We start from the raw sequence: 17252 nt of genomic DNA, 5'->3' as shown, positions 1-17252 counted from the left end.
TGCACGCGCAGCGGCTCGTCTGCAGCTTCAGACTGCGAGAAAACACAACACACCTGCAGAAACACAAAGATCCTCTGCGTGTGATTCTGCAGATGCAAACGGACCCGATCACACCTGAAACACGGACACGGTCTCGTGCACGATGTGAGAATATGAAACTACAACATCAGAAGGAGTCTGCGCAGAACATGTGATTCTCTAGAAGGAAACCAGCTCTTTAAATTCACCTGTTTACGTTCTGAGAACGAGTCTGTTAAAACATTATTGCAGAAACAATCAGGAGCTTAAAGGCTCTAAAAAACGGCAACAAATAAGAAGTCAAACTCTGTGAAATCTGCTTTAAAAAGGAAGAAATGTAACCTGCTGTTAGATAAAACACAAAAACACATCAGGCCAAGTAACGAGGCAACAACACAAACCAACCGCAGATAAAACACCTGAAGAAGAAAAGGGCGGAAGTGGAAAAAAGAAATATTGTTTCTCTGCAGGTTTAAGGAATAAAACAGTTTCAATTTGCGGTTTGAAATCAAACTAAACAAAAAGAAGAAACGAGCAGAAAATATTCACAATAAAACAAACAGCAGTGAGCACGTGCACGTTTAAAATCCTGCTGAAAAATCAGACAAACAGCTGCACGTGCAGCTTCAGCACAGACATGAAGACACGCAGTCTGCGTTAAAGCAAAGAAGAAGAAGAAGAAGAAGAAGACAAACAAAAGTTTGAAACATGTCTGACGGTTTCAGCTTCTTCAGCTCAAACAAAGCAGCGGAGCAGCGCCGCGCAGCAGCGCTCAGAGCAGAGACACGTTTCTCTGAGAAAACACACAAACTCTGCACATTACAGGAGGACATGTCTGCTTCTTCTGAACCACTCTGAGATTTGAGCTGCAAATTCAAAGCAAACAGAAGAAAAACTGCAGCAGCTGCGCAGGAATCCTTCAAGCACGAGGCTGAACAGAAACAGACTCATTCACGGCTGCAGGTCTGACAGCAGCGCGCCGAAACACCTTCAAGACTTTATATGGAACATATGCGCAAAGGAAGAACCGTGAGCAGATTACATTACAGCCTCTGTTTGATATGTATATACACAACCAGACAAAATACACGTGCACGTCTGATTCACGCTGCGAACACAACAAACGCAGCACATTGTGACGGGAGGAAACATGATGAAATGTTCCTCCAGAAGGACAATCTGCAGGTTTACGTTTAGATTCCGCACTTTGAGGCAGAAACATGTAACCCTTCATCACAGCAGCATCCGAACGGGGTTCAAACGGAACATTGTTCTGGATCTTCTGCGTGATTTCTGCACAAAAACCCGCAGTGAAGCCCGCAGAGAGAGCCGGAGGCCGCAGCCCGCAGCGCCTCACATTTCACTGTTCAAAGGAAAAAAAATGTCACACAGTCCGTCAGGCTTCAGCAGCCTGAACGCGACCTCTGGTTGCATCATTTGACACAGTTTTTCCACACAGACGCGCGTAAATCTGTATGCGTAAAACCTTTACGCACGCGGTGCATTTTTCACTGTGTGCGTAAACAAGCTAAGGAGACACTCAGATGGAATATTTCTACTCTAAGCTTTTGTTCAAATTCAATTCAAAATTTGCTCCAATAAAACCATAAAAATATTCACGTTTAGTCAGCAATTGTGAACAATGCAGAATCACATTAGCAAAAGTTCTAATTTAAGCTTAAATCCAAGAAAGACAGGAACTATTATTCTGAAAATCTTCAGATGACGTTTGGAAATATTAAAATGTATTTTGTTGCATTCAGGTACCTGGTGACAAAAACAGACAACACGGACGGTGGATTAAAGAAGACAAAGGGATTTGCTTTTGTTATGAATGTAACCTATTCTTTTATTTTTGTTTTTTATCATTAAAACATTTTTTTCTCTTTTTTAACTTCTGTAAGCGACAAACACGGGAATAAGAATAAGACCACAATAGTATCACAACCATGAAAAATTGTTTTTAGAGACGACAATTAAAGGACAATCATTCCAAGTAGTATTAGATAATGAGGCATTTTTTTCTTCTGTCAAACAAACGGGTTTCTACATTTTTCTTCTTCCTTTGGAAAAGAAGCAAAATCCCAAATTCAAGTTACAAATAGACATTTTCTCTCTCTTTTACTAATTATACAAAAAATAAAAGAAGAAGAAGAAGAAGCGTGAGCGGCCGTTTTTTATCGGCGTCACGTTTACAGTCAAAGAAAGCACATCACAGGCTGCCACCGCGGAAAATATCCATCAGGAAACGAGACATTTACGCCCAAAAATTCAGCCTTAAAATCTGAAATTTTCTGCTTCAAAAGGAGTTAAATTGACGCTTTTTGATGCTATTTAACATTTGATGTAAAAAACGAGGCGGGTTGAGGCAGAAAGCCTCCAGCTGCACCAACAAACATTCGCTAGGAGAAAATAAAAATCGGCGCCACCAAACTCCATTCAAATTTCAGCTGATTTAAGAAAAGGTTGCAACAACGGCAATAAAAATCTCGTTTTAATGGACATTTTCTGCAGTGAATGAGGCACCATTCACCCCCTTCATCCATGCACGCATTCACTCATTCATTCACTCATTACTTCCTACTACATCAGGCCTCTGTCAGCTCAATACTGACTCTAAATCTCCTAAGAACCGATTCTTTGGTCTATGAAAGTACATGAACAGTTTTTAAACCGGGAAATGAATGAACGGAGAAACCAGGACTGTAACGGCGGAGCCAGAGTCGCTTTAAAAAAAAAGAAAAACACACATTTCACTGTATAGAAAATAAAAAATAAAAAATTAGTGTTTAATTTTTTGCAAAATAAAATCCGCCGCTTCTTTTCTCACCCGCATGATACCTGATAATACTGCAAACATGCGGGCCACACCGGCTATTAGACATTTATTTATTATTATTACCTTTTTTTTAAATCTCAAAATTAGACAAAACTATTTTAAATACACATTCTATAAAAGTAATGCCTCCAACAACAACAGAACAGGTCCGCTCTCAGCTCTCTCGGTGTTTTAGCTCGGGTCACATTGCACGTCGCTGACTGACAGAACTATACAGAGACAAACCCGGACACGAACAGGAACAGACAGTATGTACACACAAAGTAAAACTGCAGGAGGAGATGAGCAGAAGAAGAAGAAAGAGGAGAAGAAGAAGAAGCGATAATAATAATAATAATATTAAAAAATACCTGCAAACTTCAGGGCTGCTTTCTGTTTCTCTGCTGCACTTTAGTCTCTCCTCTGTTCTATAGGTAGTTTATAATAATCTGTTTTTACAGTGTGAATGTTCAGTGTAAAATGTTCACTTACAGTTCCAGTCATTTTTAGATTTTCACTCCTTCAGGGGGGACAGGGGGAGGGTGGATGGATGGATGGATGAGGGGTGAGGTAAGGTGGAGGGGTGAGGCTTTTTGGGGGTGTTAGTGTATAAGCGGGTTGGAGGTCGACCCCTGGTTTTGATGCGTAAAATAGTCAGACAAACCCCCGGAAAGTCCCGAGGAGAAGGCCGGCAGAGAGGCGGACAGGGCCGGCCTCAGAGAGTCACATGGCAGCGCGGAGGAGGACGGAGCCTGCGGGGAGTTAGAGGCCGAAGCCCGGGCGGCCTGCAACGAGCCTCCGCCGCTGCCCTGCGTGCTCATGGAGGGGTGCGGGACGTGGGGGAAAAAGTAACTGGTCTGCCCGGCCAGCAGGTTGACCGAGCACGGGTTCAGGGAGTAAGTTGCCCCGGAACAAGGCACCGAGAGGCCGCAGGGCACAGCCGAGGCCGCCAGGGCCGCCGCCGTCAGGTGGTGCGTGGCGTAAGGGAGATCCCCGCCGACCAGCCGGTCCATGCTGAGCCCGTTAGAGGACGGGAACGACGAGTGGTTGTTGCCCATGTTCTGGGTGAGCATGGTGCTGTAGGACATGGGGTGACCCGGGTAGCCCGAGGAGGTCCCGTTGTAGCCCAGGGCGCTGCTGGCCCGCGGGTGGTGTAGGGAGAGGAAGGGGGACATGGGCCAGTACAGGGAGCCGGCCCGGTCCATGAAGGTCAGCCCGGAGGTCAGCCGCGCGCCCCGTTTGAAGGCCAGCTTGGCCCGGGAGGTGGTGGACCTCCGCCGTAGCTTCCCGGTGGTCCCGCCGATGAAGACGTCGTCGCTGCTGGGGTCCAGCATCCAGTAGTTCCCCTTCCCCGGGTCGTCGTAGTGCCGCGGCACCTTGACGAAGCACTTATTAAGGCTGAGGTTGTGGCGGATGGAGTTCTGCCAGCCCTGCTTGTTCTCCCGGTAGTACGGGAAGTTTTTCATGATGAACTCGTAGATGCCGTTCAGAGTGAGCCGTTTCTCCGGGCTCTGCCGGATCGCCATCATGATCAGCGCGTTGTAACTAAAAGGAGGTTTTTCGTACTTGCCGCTCTTCTTCTCTCCGTCCTTCCCTCCAGCGTCTCCTTCTTTCGCGTCCTTCTTCTCCTCCTGCTTCTCCTTCTCCTCCGGGGAGCTCTCCTGGCCCAGCGAGTCACTTTTAGGCTCCGGTTTTCCGTCCTGCTGCGCGGCCGGGAGAGGAGCTTTCTGCTCGGCTTCGTCCGCGCCGCCGGGCCGGTGGAGGTGGTTCTGGTGGTGGTTCTGATGGTGGTGCTGGTTCTGGTGGTTGTTGTTGTCGCTTTGCACGGCCTCGGGCACCAAACTGTTTATACTGAACGACGATTTGGGAATCATTTTCACCTCTTTGCGCTCTCCCATATCCAACATCACCGGCACTGAGGGGGGAAAATGGCAACGAGCAAAAGCGACGCACACAGCTGGGTCTCAATCTGTCCGGACTCTGCCTGCGAACCAGGACGGGAAGGAAGGAAGGGGGGACGAGAGGAAGAAAGAAAGTATAGCCCAACAAACTATTTCATGTTCGGTTTGGGGAGAAAAAAGGAAACACACACACACAACACACATGTACACACACATCGATAGGAGACAGATAGCTGCAATTAATTAGGGAGCCGCAGCCACTAAAGCAAGTAAAAAACATTGGTTGGACCTTTCCAGTCCTCAGCCAACCAGGGGAACATTAGTATTAAATATTAAGGCGTCCTCTGCGCTCTCAGCCAATCATGACGCACAGGGAAACACACACATCCACCAATGCCTGCACGCTGCAAAAAAATCAGCAGCAGCACGAGGCTCGTCAGGTCTGATGGAGGCTTTCAGAAACAGAAATTTGATCGGAATAAACTTGAAAATGTGTCGGTTTGTTTTCAGATTTGATCTTTTAAAATGACTCGTTTGTTTCGGAGTTTTGTTTTTGTTGTTTTGCAGCTCGAGCTTTGTTTGAGTTGATTTGAAAAAAAAAAGAGGAACACACGATTTGTGCAATAATTTTAAATATTTCTGAAAATGTAACTTTTTATTTTTTATTCCTTTTTTTCTTTCTGATCTTTTCTGAAGACAAATCGAACTTCTGCAGCCTCTTACACGCCCAAACGAGCCGACAACACGACACTTTTTACAGCGTACAAAAACACACTCACCCCTATCAACACTCGCCCGCCTTCCCCTCCTCACCCCTCCCCTCTCTCATTCTCTCCCCCCTCCACCTAAACTAAACCCGTCGCTGGAAAACACACACCGTGCATGCGTACACCCAAATCCCCGCCGCTCCTCATATTTACACTCAAATATTTTCCCCTTCGGTGTCTTCCAAACTGTTTACATCCAGACTCTGAGGGAAAATAAACAGGGGAGAGGGGATCCGGAGGGCACGCGGACACGGTCAGGACACGAGGAGGTGATTTGTGTGTCAGACTGAACGAGAGCAGAGACGCTACGGGCTGTTTCTCCACGGCCGAGACTTCGTGCGTAAAATGCGCGTAAAGTGTGCGTAAACACGGTGCCATGTCAGCCCGCTGCTCCCGGGAATGTTTGTAGTTTAAGTTCCTCGCGTCAGGAGGAAAATGTGACAACAACATGAAGTGAACTGAAGCAGAAACAAACTCCGAGAAGAGAGATGAAGGAAGCAGAGCCGCAGGCCGCCGAGGAGGAGGAGGCGCGAGGAGGCGCGAGGACACATTTTACACCAAAATGTGATTTCAGCGTTTTTCTTTTATGACCGATATTCAATAAAACATCATATTTAATTTACAACCTTTAGCAGATAATATAACACATTTGAACAGGATTTATTTCACATTTTCTCCACTAAAAACAACGTTAGTGAAACCTTCTGCGCTGATATTTACAGTCTCGTTGTGGAAACTACCAGCACTGCTGTGACTGCCGGAAGCTAGCACTGCAGGTCCTGATACCACAAACAGCACCGAGCCAGTAACGCTGCATCACTGCTGACATAATGCTGAGGGTCGTACATCGCGCTCATTTAAAGGGTATTTTACAGTTGGTGTTTATGGATCTGATTTTTTTTTAATCAATAATACATTTGTAAAATTCAAGAAATTAAAACCAGTGTAGTTTTATTTTTCAGGCTGCGCACAAACACTTCATTTGTCTCCTTTTAGAGAAAAACCTGTTTATTTATTTCTGTTTCTGTTTCAACACAAAAACATTTCAGATTTCTCTGAGAACATTCGGATCTTTAAAAACGCCGTTTGTTGCTGTTTGTAAATTAAAAAGTGTAAACTATTGCGTCATCATTATACTAGTGTAACCATCACTACTCATGCTTCCTAACACACGACAGATCCTTCACTAACATGGTTCCTTCACAGTCATCGAGGATTCACAGAACAACTATTATTAGTATAACTGCTGCTTACAGCGCGAGTACAGCAGCAGTGATATTTTGTACCACGTGACCACGAGGACTGTAAACATGTGACCACAAATAATAAACACACGAGACTCAGCAGGACGTGTTTACTGATGTTTGTGTCACGAAGGAAACAAAAGATTTAATTTAAAGCGTCTGAAGATGAGTCGGTGAAAGTACCGTTACTGCTCCAAACGCTGCTGACGGTGCTGCTGCTGATTCTGCCGTTACTGCCTCTAACACGCGTGCACCTTACCCTCATGTGTGTAGAGTAACTCCAACACCTTGAGTTACACTGCTCACAGTTTTTATTGCAACCTAAATGATCAGAGTTTCAGTATCATTAGTTACTGTCACTGAGAATATTTGACTACAAGTACACACACACACACACACACACAGAAATAATGAGCATAAAACCTCCGCATGATCTCTGAAGGAAGAATCTTTGAACTCTTTATTTCAATAAGAACCGTTAATCCACCTTAAACTGCTGATCTGACATGAACTGAACTGTTTAAGGTGGACTGAGAGAAACTGAGAGGACATCAAAATATAACGTTCAATGGTCGCCGATAAATCCAAACCATAGGCTGTATATATACATCGATATCTATATATACATCTATATCTATATATACAGTCATTGATCCAAACATCTGCGTCACGTGGGCACGTTTTTCTCTCTGCAGCAACAAACTCAAAACTCTGAGACGGATTAAAAACACGTAAAAAGTTCATAAAAAACTTTTGAGTTTTTTGCTGTTATTTAAAATTAATTGAAACTTTTCCAACAAAGAGAGAAAATTAGTTTTAGTGCGTAAAGTTGACATTTAGCTGTAAATACAAATTAAATTCAGATGATAAAGACTTCCTGAAGTGAAACAATCTGAACACAAACTTTGAGCCCCCCTCCCGCAGCGGCAGCCGCAGCTCGGACTCACGGAGCCGTTTCACGCACAGGGACCGTGAAGCGTCCCTGAGCTGTTTGTTTCAGGCTGAGCTGCACAGATTAGGTCACATGTTCAGAGTTTACGGAATAATTCAATATAATAATAAAGTGGACAGTTGAGACAAAAAGGGGCGGAGCAGAAAATAAAACACAACAATTTACACCAAAACAAGTCGTTTTTATATGTTGTGCTTTTTAATCCTCGTTTTGAGTCTCAGTGATGCAACATGAGCGCTGCCGCTGCCGCTGCTGCTGCTGCCGCTGATGCTGCGGGTTTATTGCGGTGCAGATAAAAAATAATAATTTGAACTGAAAAGTAAATTCAAATTTCTTTCCCAGTATTTTCGGTTTCTGAGAGAATCATTTGGATGTTTTTGTCTTTTTTCTGTTTTTTTAGTTGTTTTTTTACCAAAAGTTTTATTTTCTAACTTTTTTAATTCTTGTGGATTTTTACGTCATTGACGCGTGACGCGGTGGAGCTCTGAGCCTCAGTCTGACTTCAGTTTTACAAGTCTGAGGAAAACGTGTCAGAAGTTCTGACGTCACACACCTGTAAGACATATTTTAGTTATTATCAGCCTGACGCCTAAAACATCATAATCAATCATATTATTATATATTGATCACTTTTTCTTTCGGTCCGCTGCTTCCAGCTGCGGACCAGAGAAGCTCCTCGAAAGATAACAAAAGAAAATCTGAGCACGACCAACTTATCATTTTTATTATTCTATTATTTTCGACAAATTTCTATTTAGAATAAATTCATCATAATTCTGTATTTGACGCGTTTTTCTTACGTAAAAACGCGTCCTGTCAGCGCATTCTGCGTGCGGAAATTCAATCTATCAAAGGGAATATTTCGGAGTTTTGTTTCGTCATGCTTTTATTTTGATGGAGCAGTTTAACTTGATGTTTGTTTGACGGATTCTCTGTGACACTCCGTGAACTAAACACGCTGCCAGTTTGTTGTTCTCAGAAGAGGAAGATGTGTGTTTGGTCTGTTCACTCCGCGTGTGTGTGTGTGTGTGTGTGTGTGTGTGTGTGTGTGTGTGTGTTGAAGACTGCAGCATCCACACAGGACTAAGCAGGCGGAGAAAGAAACCTCCATCAGGCCTCAGAAAGAGAAAACCTGAAACAAGCGTCTGCTTCAGAGAATTCTCCGGATGAAACCTTTAAAACAAAAGCAGCAGGTGGATTCATCAGAGACGCGTGAGGACAAGAGAAACACATGGACATAAAAAATGACCAATGTTAAAAAATATTTGTGACTTCAAATCAAACCAGAGTCAGTTCATTTTCTTCAGACTTTTAGCTCACACTGGCTGTGTAAAGTGGGAGCACGAGACTGGTTTGATGGAGGTGTGACGGTGCCAGACACACCAGACTCCATTCTTTTTCTTATGCATTTTAGAGCAGACAAACAAGGACATCAAATAAAAGTACTGTTATCCACTGTGTGCTGGATGACAGTTGATTTTCTCATCTCGTTAACTGGTTAACATCTGCAGCTTAAAGTCGCACTAAACCAAACTCCATTCATTTTTTCTGAATTTTAGAGCATATTTAAAAGCTTGTTCCTCTGTTATCTACCACCACCTGGGACGTCAGGTCAAACCAGACCCCATTCATTTTTTCTACATGTTCTTGGGAAAGCTTGACCCTGCCTTTTCTGTTGGTGAACAAACAACTGTGAGTTCAACTCAGCATAAACCAAACTCCATTCATTTTTCCTGAATGTTAAAAACACGTTGCACAAAGCTCCTGTAAGCAGTGAGAGCGGAAGGCAGACGGCGACTCTTGCATCTCTAGTTGGTTAAGTGACAACTGGGAGCTCGAGTCAAAACAGAACAGACTCCATTCATTTTCCTCTGACTTATATAACGAGCTTTAAAGCTAAAATTGTAAGCAGGAAGAGATGGGGGTTGACAGCTGGGTACTCAAAAGAAACCAGGCCAGACTCCATTTCTTTAGAGTTTTATAAAACAAAGAAACGTTTGAAGTTTCAGAAGAGGGGGAAACATAAGAATAAATACTTTGGTCTGAAGCGAGAATATCGGCGGTGACGTTCTGCTGATACACACACGAGGTTTGAAATAAAGTCTCTTATTAAAGTGATTATAATTTACATCAACAGCTGCTTTTAATTCAAAGCTGTCCAATAGGAGGCATTGTTATTTTAATCTGAAGGACGTTTCAAATAAACAGCCTGCAGACGTCCGTCAGCACAATTTATTTCATCCAGTTTGTTAGCAGATTTAAACATTTGTATTAATGTAAAATAAAGACGTTCTGCTCGTCTGTCTGCGTTTCAATCTGCATTAATTAACACTTTGTATAAAAGTGACTTATTGCCTGTTGGAAATGAAACTTTCTAACTTTATTATGCGTCATATTTTTGTGTTTTTTGGAAGAGAGAGAAATCAGAGAGAAAACTGAGCGTGACCTTTGACCTCCATCATAATTAACATCTCAAACATCATACGAAGCTAAATTAATTCTATTTTCATGGTTTTGACTGTGTTAGTTTCTCTTCACTCATCCTGTCACTGTGAAACTGGTGATAATTTTAGCTGCATGTTTAATCAACCACAGATGTGTTTCAGGTCTGATTCCCCGCCAAAATAAAAGTGTTTAAAGTTTTGGTTTGTGTTTGAAATGTTGGATCCAGATGTGAAACAGGCGTTCAGTTTTCACTTCAGTGTAACGTCTGTTGTTTTTATTCCCTTAAAGAGAAACTCGGGAAGATGTTCAATCGAGAGAAGCATCATGTCTGTGAGTTATCAGTGCAGATCAATGAAGCTGATTGACTGACTCGTCAGGGGAGTTCTTCGGGGGGTTCTAGTGGCCTTAAGGGGTTTTCATGAGCTTCACTTGGTTTGTAAGGAGGTTCTAGGTTCTTAGTTGTTTTTTGGGGATCTAAGAAAGTTTTTGGGAGGTTCCAGGGGCTTTTTAGGGGTCCACAAGAGCCTAGGGGGGGGTCGTGCGGGGGTATCTAAGATTAAACGTGAGGTTATTGAACGTTCTGTGAGTTTTTTATGGAGTTCTGTCGGCCCTTAGGGGGTCCTCGGGGGGTTCTCATCTAAGTTTGGTTTGCTACAGGGTTCTAGGAGTTCTAGGGGTGTTCGTTGGAGGGTTCCACGAGTTCTAAATGGGTGTCCTTAAGTAATTCAGTCTTATAACAGGGTTCCAGTTGTTTGAAAGGGTTCTCGTGGGCTTAAGGGCTTAAAGGGGGTTCTGGGAGCTCTCACTTGTTTTCAGGGTTGTTTTATTTGTTAGGGGGTTCCAGTAGCTTTTAATGGGTCATCATGTGCCTATGGGGGTCTGTTAGTAGGTTCTAGATGTTCTTTATCGGTTCCTCATGAGCTTAATGGGGTTTGTTAGGGGCTTTAACAAACTCTCAGAAGGCTTTCAGGGTTCTTTATGCAAAATCTGCATATTGTGAGGGGGTTAACGGGGCTTTATAGGGGTCCACGTAAGCTATGACTGTTTGTGGAGGTTCCAGTTCTAAAAGATTTTAGGGGTCCATCAGGGAGTACATGGGGTTCCATTGGACTTTGAGGGGGTTCTCATGAGCTTAAGGGAGTTTTTGTAGAGTGTTCTCTGAGCTCTTAGCGGGTTTCAGGGGTTCTTCTTCAGGGCAAATTGGCAAGTTGTTATGCAAGTCTTGGGGCCTTTGAGGGGGTTCTCATGAGCTTAGGCGGATTTTTAGGGAGTTCTGTGAGTTCTAAAGTCAAACCTGATGTCATTTATGAGTTCTTGTGGCTCTTAAACGGGTTCCAGCGGGTTCTAAGGGGTTGCATTGGTTATTAAGGTGTACTTTTAGGAGTTCGAGTGTTTTTGATGTGTTCCTGGGGACTCCAGGGGTTCTTCAAAGGGTTTTTATAGGGCTCCTAAAGGGTTCCAGAGATTGTTAAGCCATTTAATAAAGATGTCTTTGTGGCTTTGCTGGGTTTTTAGGGGGTTCTTGGGGGTTCTTGGGGGTTCCAGCTGCCCTGAAGCGTTTTCAGAGGTTCATCAGGGTCCTTTTTGTTCTTCAGGGAGACCTTGAGGTATTTGGGGGCCTGGGGCTATTTTACGGTCTGGGGAGGTTTTAAGGGGCTACAGGCAAAATTTCTGTTCATAAGGAAAAATCTTTCTTGTTCTTCTTTTAGAAACTAGAAGCTTCCCCCTGCCCCCCCTGTGACCTTTGACCCCTGTCCTGTTCTGTCTGAGAAGGTCAAGTACCAAAATAAACCTGAGTGTTCCCTTAAACCTGCACGGGGCAAGAATGGATGGAAGAACAGAGGGATGGAGGGATGGAGGGATGGAGGCTGCGGGGTGTTGGTGTGCAGAAATATTTACTCCTCTGAGTCGGAATGTTTGAACACATCGACGCCGGCTGATTTCTCAACACGCGGCTGCATGTAAACAGCTTCACTGTTATTATTATTGGCTTTAAGGCTCAGAGGGAAAGTTGTGAGCAAATAAATCAGAGGGATCAACAGCAGAGAGGAGAAGACGAGGACAGAGTGCGCCACCCAGCGGCGGAAACAGGAAGTACACCGACACAGCCAGCAGCCTCCCTGCAGCCGTTTGCACCCTGGTGTATCTGAACGGTTTAATCAGCTGATCCCGAGTCACTGCAACTATTTGGTTTTATTAGAATAAAAACAAACACAAGGATTTAATAAATAATAAAATAAGACACAAAAGACAAGAGAAGAAGCCGACACAGGAAAACACAACAATTATTTCACTCAACTTTAAGGACATTAAACTTCCGGCAGGTGAAACTGCGCCGACGTTATCCGTTTTTACAGTTTATATAAAAGATGTTTTGAATAGTAAATATCGTCTGGGTCTCAGATAAAGAGTCTGCAGCCTGATTCGGAGGAAACCGGACCGTTCAGAAGCGTTAAAGAAGCCAAATTAAAGCGCTACTAAATCACGAAAACCTTTATTTCTTCTTTAAATGAAACCGGGACATTTTAATCCTCTGGTGTCTGTGCAGCTGTTTCATAAAAGGCCAAATATCCCTAAACTGTTAATAATTAAATGAAACGCGAAGGGCTTTTAATATCGATATAAATAACCTCAACGTATTATACTGGGACACGGATTTATTTCTCTACATAAATAAACGTGTTTCCTTTGAAACAGTCTGTTTATCATGAACCTGAGCCGCAAGCTGAACAGTGCAGGTAAACACACCGTCAATGATCGACTGATGATGAAACGAAGAAAACGCAGCTATTTTAGTTCCTCTCTGTCCTGGTTTGAGTTCCCTGGTTCAGAGAGAGAAAGTCCATCATTTAAACAAAATAATACTTTTAGATTATATTTTTCTATAAAGATGACCTTCTTATTATTGCCTATAATTCTCCAGACGTGAAGAATAAACGGTTATTCTGAATGAAGACATTTTACTTTGTGGCCTAGAGATCCATGTTTACCCTAACCATCACCAGAATGAGCATTTAAAACAGGCCACACATCACGGATCGTCAAACATGAACGCATCGACATTTCTTTGGTAATAAATTGAAGAAACAAACATTTTTCTTCACAGTAGTTTTAGCTCTGACCGGAACAAAACAGGGAGCTTTTATTTTGAAGCTTTCATTTGAAAACGCTTTTATTTTGTTTTAGGATCAAATTCAAACCGAAAACCAAAACGGGATTATTGTACCCGCAGAGGATGAACAGGATGGGACATGCCTAAGAAATGAAATCAGTTAAAATAAGAAGCAGCAGCTGAAGCTTCCGAGTTTAAAATAAAAACACACTTTACGATGTTTTTTCTCCCAGTCTGCCCGGCGCTGTACTGGTGAACAAACTGCTCATTAAAGTGGTTAAACTGGGTTTGGTGTGCAGCAGGTTTCTCTCTGGTCTCCCGCTGCTTTCTCTTTTCTGTCGCCGTGAGCTGAATGTCGAAGCGAGAATCAGACGGAGGCCTGGAGGGACAATAAGCTGTCCGACACCACGGACAGAGAGATGACTGACAGTCAGCTGAAGGTCACAAAGATTTATAGTGAAAATACTCTGAAACACGTGAATAATTACAGCTTTAAATCTGATTACATCTGTAACAACAGAACATCTCTGCAGCGTAAACACAGTTTAAGAGATTTTACGTTTTATTATTGTTCATGACAAAATGCTCAAACTAACTCGCATTATATTCAGGAGAAGTTAAACGTTTAAGAAGCTTTTTAGGGTCTAAAATTAAATAGTGAAACCAGTTTGTTTTTTATTAATGGTTTATTTTATTTGGACTACTTTGATTTATTTTCTCATGTAAATGTTTCTTTTTATTGTGTCACGTGTAAAAGTGAAGTAACGTGTTATTTAAAGTTCACCAAATGTTGATGCTGAAGCTGTAAAATAGTTTTTGAATCGTTAAACTTTATGTGTACATCAGTAAATCACACGAACAGAGCCGTGCAGCGGTGAACACATGAATAGATGAGGCAGTGAACGTCCTCACATGATGAATAAATAAAGTGATTGAAGCTCGTGCAGCACAAAAACAAGCACAGATCATTATCTGTGTCGGCTCCGCGGGGTTAATGCTGCAATCAATGTCGAGCGCTGAAAGAAACTTCTGAACCGGACAATGAGCCGGCTGGAGACGAGACTCAAACCGAGAGGAGAGGAAGAGGAGAGGAGGAGAGGAAGAGAGGAGGAGGATTACTGCTGCGACAGCGACACCGCGCGGCCGAGAGGAGGAACTACACCTCAGTGCTGATACCAAAGTGTAAAAAATACTCTGTAAAAGTTCTGCACTTAAAATGTAGTTAAAGTATTAAAAGAATTAAAAGAAAAGAACAATTAATATGTTCTACTGTTACACACACACACACACACATATGTATATAAATAATTAACCAAGATGAGGTACTTCTCAAATTCCCCCCCGGGGATAAATAACGCATTTCTGATTCTGATGAATTGGCTGAGGTTTTGGTAAGGTCAAAGGTCACATTCAGTTCTGGAAGAAGTACACAGATCCTTTACTGAGGTTAAAGTACCAACACAACAAAGTAATGAGAGATTTACCTTTAAGAATACTTTCCTGGTAAGATGTGGGTATGAGACTCTGCACCTGCTGATATGACAGACGCTGTCTCTGAATCCTTCGGTCCGACCCGAACAGTGCATGACTGGGAACATATGGATGGATTCTGTTCACAACTTTGAGTCCAAGGCTGGAAAAGATGCTCCTTTCAGGAAGCAGAAGTGACCATATTTGGACAACAGGGTGGATACACATCGCTAGATTTCTAGCCTGTCACTCACAGGTAGCCCCGCCCTAACTCCTCCCCTCTTCCTGCTCTGTGTGACTCTCAATGGGAGCATCAGAGACTAAATGAACATCATGCTGTGTTGAAGAAGAAACTAGAGACTGAGACCATAAAGTCATTAGGAACATGTTTACTGAGGGAATACATCAGGAGAGGAGGAGGAGCGTTTTACATTAAATCAGACGTCTTTCTGCAACAGTGGAGTCGCCCCCTGCTGGACATGAATGCAGGACACTCACTGGCTTCTCTTGTATAACATAGCAGCTACATCCACTTCTTTCATACAGCCTTTGATTTGTAGCTTTTATGCTTTCTTTGTATCGGTGGTGTTTCGGTCACAGCCGAGTGTCGATGAAGACGCGTTCGGCTGGAGGCAGAACTCGCTACGTTCTGATCCAGAGAGTCGGAGCAGTAAATGTAATCAGTCTGAATATGAGACAAACATACTCACTGAAGCTGGAGCCTGATGATTCCTCTGTGACCAGACGGCTGACCTTTGACCTCATAAACGACTGGAAAATTAAAACTGTGCACGCTGGTTACACAGCGGATCGATAAATGGACATATGGAGGGTGTTTGCACGTTTTTCCACACGACACACCGGAGGAAGGAGAACACAAAGAGCAGAGGAAGAGGAAGTCGACGATGAAATGTGGAAATGTTTAATCTAAACACTGAGAGCAGGAATGTTACAGTAATCAATGAAATGAACGAGATTATCATTCAATAGAAAAATATCAAAGGTTTTAATTGAACATAAATAACATTGTCCTGGTGTGATGAGCAGAAACAGACGCGTCACATGTTTACGCTTCAGAAAGAGTTCGTCTGAATGACGCTCACTCAAACACGTCAATGACTTTAATTTGAAAGTGTTTGAACTGTAACGTCTTAATCTGACTCATTATTTTTAATGATTGACTTATTGATCTGATTGAATGGAGGAGAGGATGAGTGTGAAGATGTTTGGATTTGTTGCTCATTAATAAATAAACTGAGTTCATTTCCAAAAACACTGAATCATTAACCAAAGTTCATCTTTTAAGAGGAGTAAAAACACGGAGCATGGTGCGAGTTTGTTTGATCCTCGCGCTGAACGACGTCTCCAGGATCCTTTCTGCTCCTAAATGTGACAAATTTAATTCTATTGATTTTCTGTCGATCGATTTCTAAGAGCGAGTGTCACTTTTCAAAAGGTGGAGATCATATTTTGGAGGAAAACTCTTCAAACTGTTTTAGATCATCAGGGTTGATAAGAAGAGAAGATTAACCGACAGAGATCAGAACATCTGTCGCAGAGTAAACGCTGACATGAGGCCGGGTTCACAAAGACGCTGCTTCCCAAAGTGAAACATGAGGAACATACGACATGTATCTGTGCTGTTCTGTGACCCACTCACAGTCCACTCACTGACCCTGGAGCTTCAAACGGCTTCAGTGAGCAGGAACTCGGCCAGGAAGTGGAACTCGTACACTCACCTGTGCTCAGAGTTTTCTGGGGTTTCTGATTCTATAAATCGCTTTAATTAGCTGTAAGACACTTTGTGAACACTTCAAAGCACTTTGTAAGTTAAACTGGTTTCTGGTAAGGCTTTGTGACACCTCCTCCAGCCTCATGTCTGTTAGTGCAAAGCTTATTATTCCAACATAAAGTCCAAACTCTACTTCTTAGTGAAAAACTTCCTGAAGACGCTCCTCTTCGACTTGCCGGCGTTGTCGTCTGACACCTGGGGTGTCCCGGTGGGGGGGTCCTGGTCGTTGGACGGCGGAGGAGGAGACACTGATGGGGGCGGGGTCTGACGGCTCAGCGTGCCTGCAGAGAATTCATATCAGACCAAATGTAGTTAGCATTAGCCTCCAGCTACATGCTAGCATGCAGTCTGCTGAGTCGCCTCACCTGTGCTCCTGACCTCCTCCTCCTCCCCCTCCTCGTGGTAGCGGTGTTTGTTGTAGTACGTGTGGGGGGGTTTAGGAGGGGGCATCCCCTCAGAGGATGATTGTCTCTCCAGGCTCTCATGTCTCCGCTCAAGCGTCCGAGTCGAGGCTGAAACATCCGGAGCCTCGGCCAACTTCTCCAAACTCAGGTTGACCGATGACGCTCTCCTGAACAACAAGGTACTGTTAGTTACAGGAGACCCGAGCCCCTCAGCCCCCTTCACCACCATAAACTAAACTAAACCCAGCTAGCATGTCAGCGTGCTAAGTAATACACTAAGACTGCCGGCCTCGTTGTGTCTGAAGTGAAACACGCGAGCGGACAGACGC

General features: G+C 43.5%; 2 protein-coding genes across 2 annotated transcripts in view; both read right to left on the bottom strand.

The window, feature by feature from the left end:
• Positions 1-3206: 3206 nt before the first annotated feature.
• foxg1a (forkhead box G1a) lies at positions 3207-4939 on the bottom strand. The gene has a single exon (XM_069661805.1). The coding sequence runs from the start codon at positions 4741-4743 to the stop codon at positions 3439-3441; it is 1305 nt and encodes a 434-aa protein (XP_069517906.1). The 5' UTR covers positions 4744-4939; the 3' UTR covers positions 3207-3438.
• An 11709-nt stretch (positions 4940-16648) lies between these two features.
• sptbn5 (spectrin, beta, non-erythrocytic 5) overlaps positions 16649-17252 on the bottom strand; it is a 38337-nt gene continuing 37733 nt past the window's right edge. The window contains exons 78-79 of the mRNA XM_069662022.1: positions 16885-17090; positions 16649-16800 (exon numbers count right to left, since the gene is read on the bottom strand). Of these exons, the coding sequence (XP_069518123.1) occupies positions 16649-16800; positions 16885-17090 (358 nt within the window). The remainder of the gene's footprint in view (positions 16801-16884; positions 17091-17252) is intronic.

The sequence above is a fragment of the Semicossyphus pulcher genome, unplaced genomic scaffold (assembly GCF_022749685.1).
Source record: "Semicossyphus pulcher isolate SPU_LCO1_2020_fin unplaced genomic scaffold, fSemPul1.0.p SCAF_14, whole genome shotgun sequence".
Classification (NCBI taxonomy): Eukaryota; Metazoa; Chordata; class Actinopteri; order Labriformes; family Labridae; genus Semicossyphus; species Semicossyphus pulcher.
The sequence above is the reverse complement of the archived record's forward strand: the minus strand, read 5'-3'. Positions and strand labels throughout refer to the sequence as shown.

Bases quoted from the DNA above. Each gene is read 5' to 3' on its own strand.
- foxg1a (XM_069661805.1), bottom strand. From the start codon at position 4,743: ATGTTGGATATGGGAGAGCGCAAAGAGGTGAAAATGATTCCCAAATCG.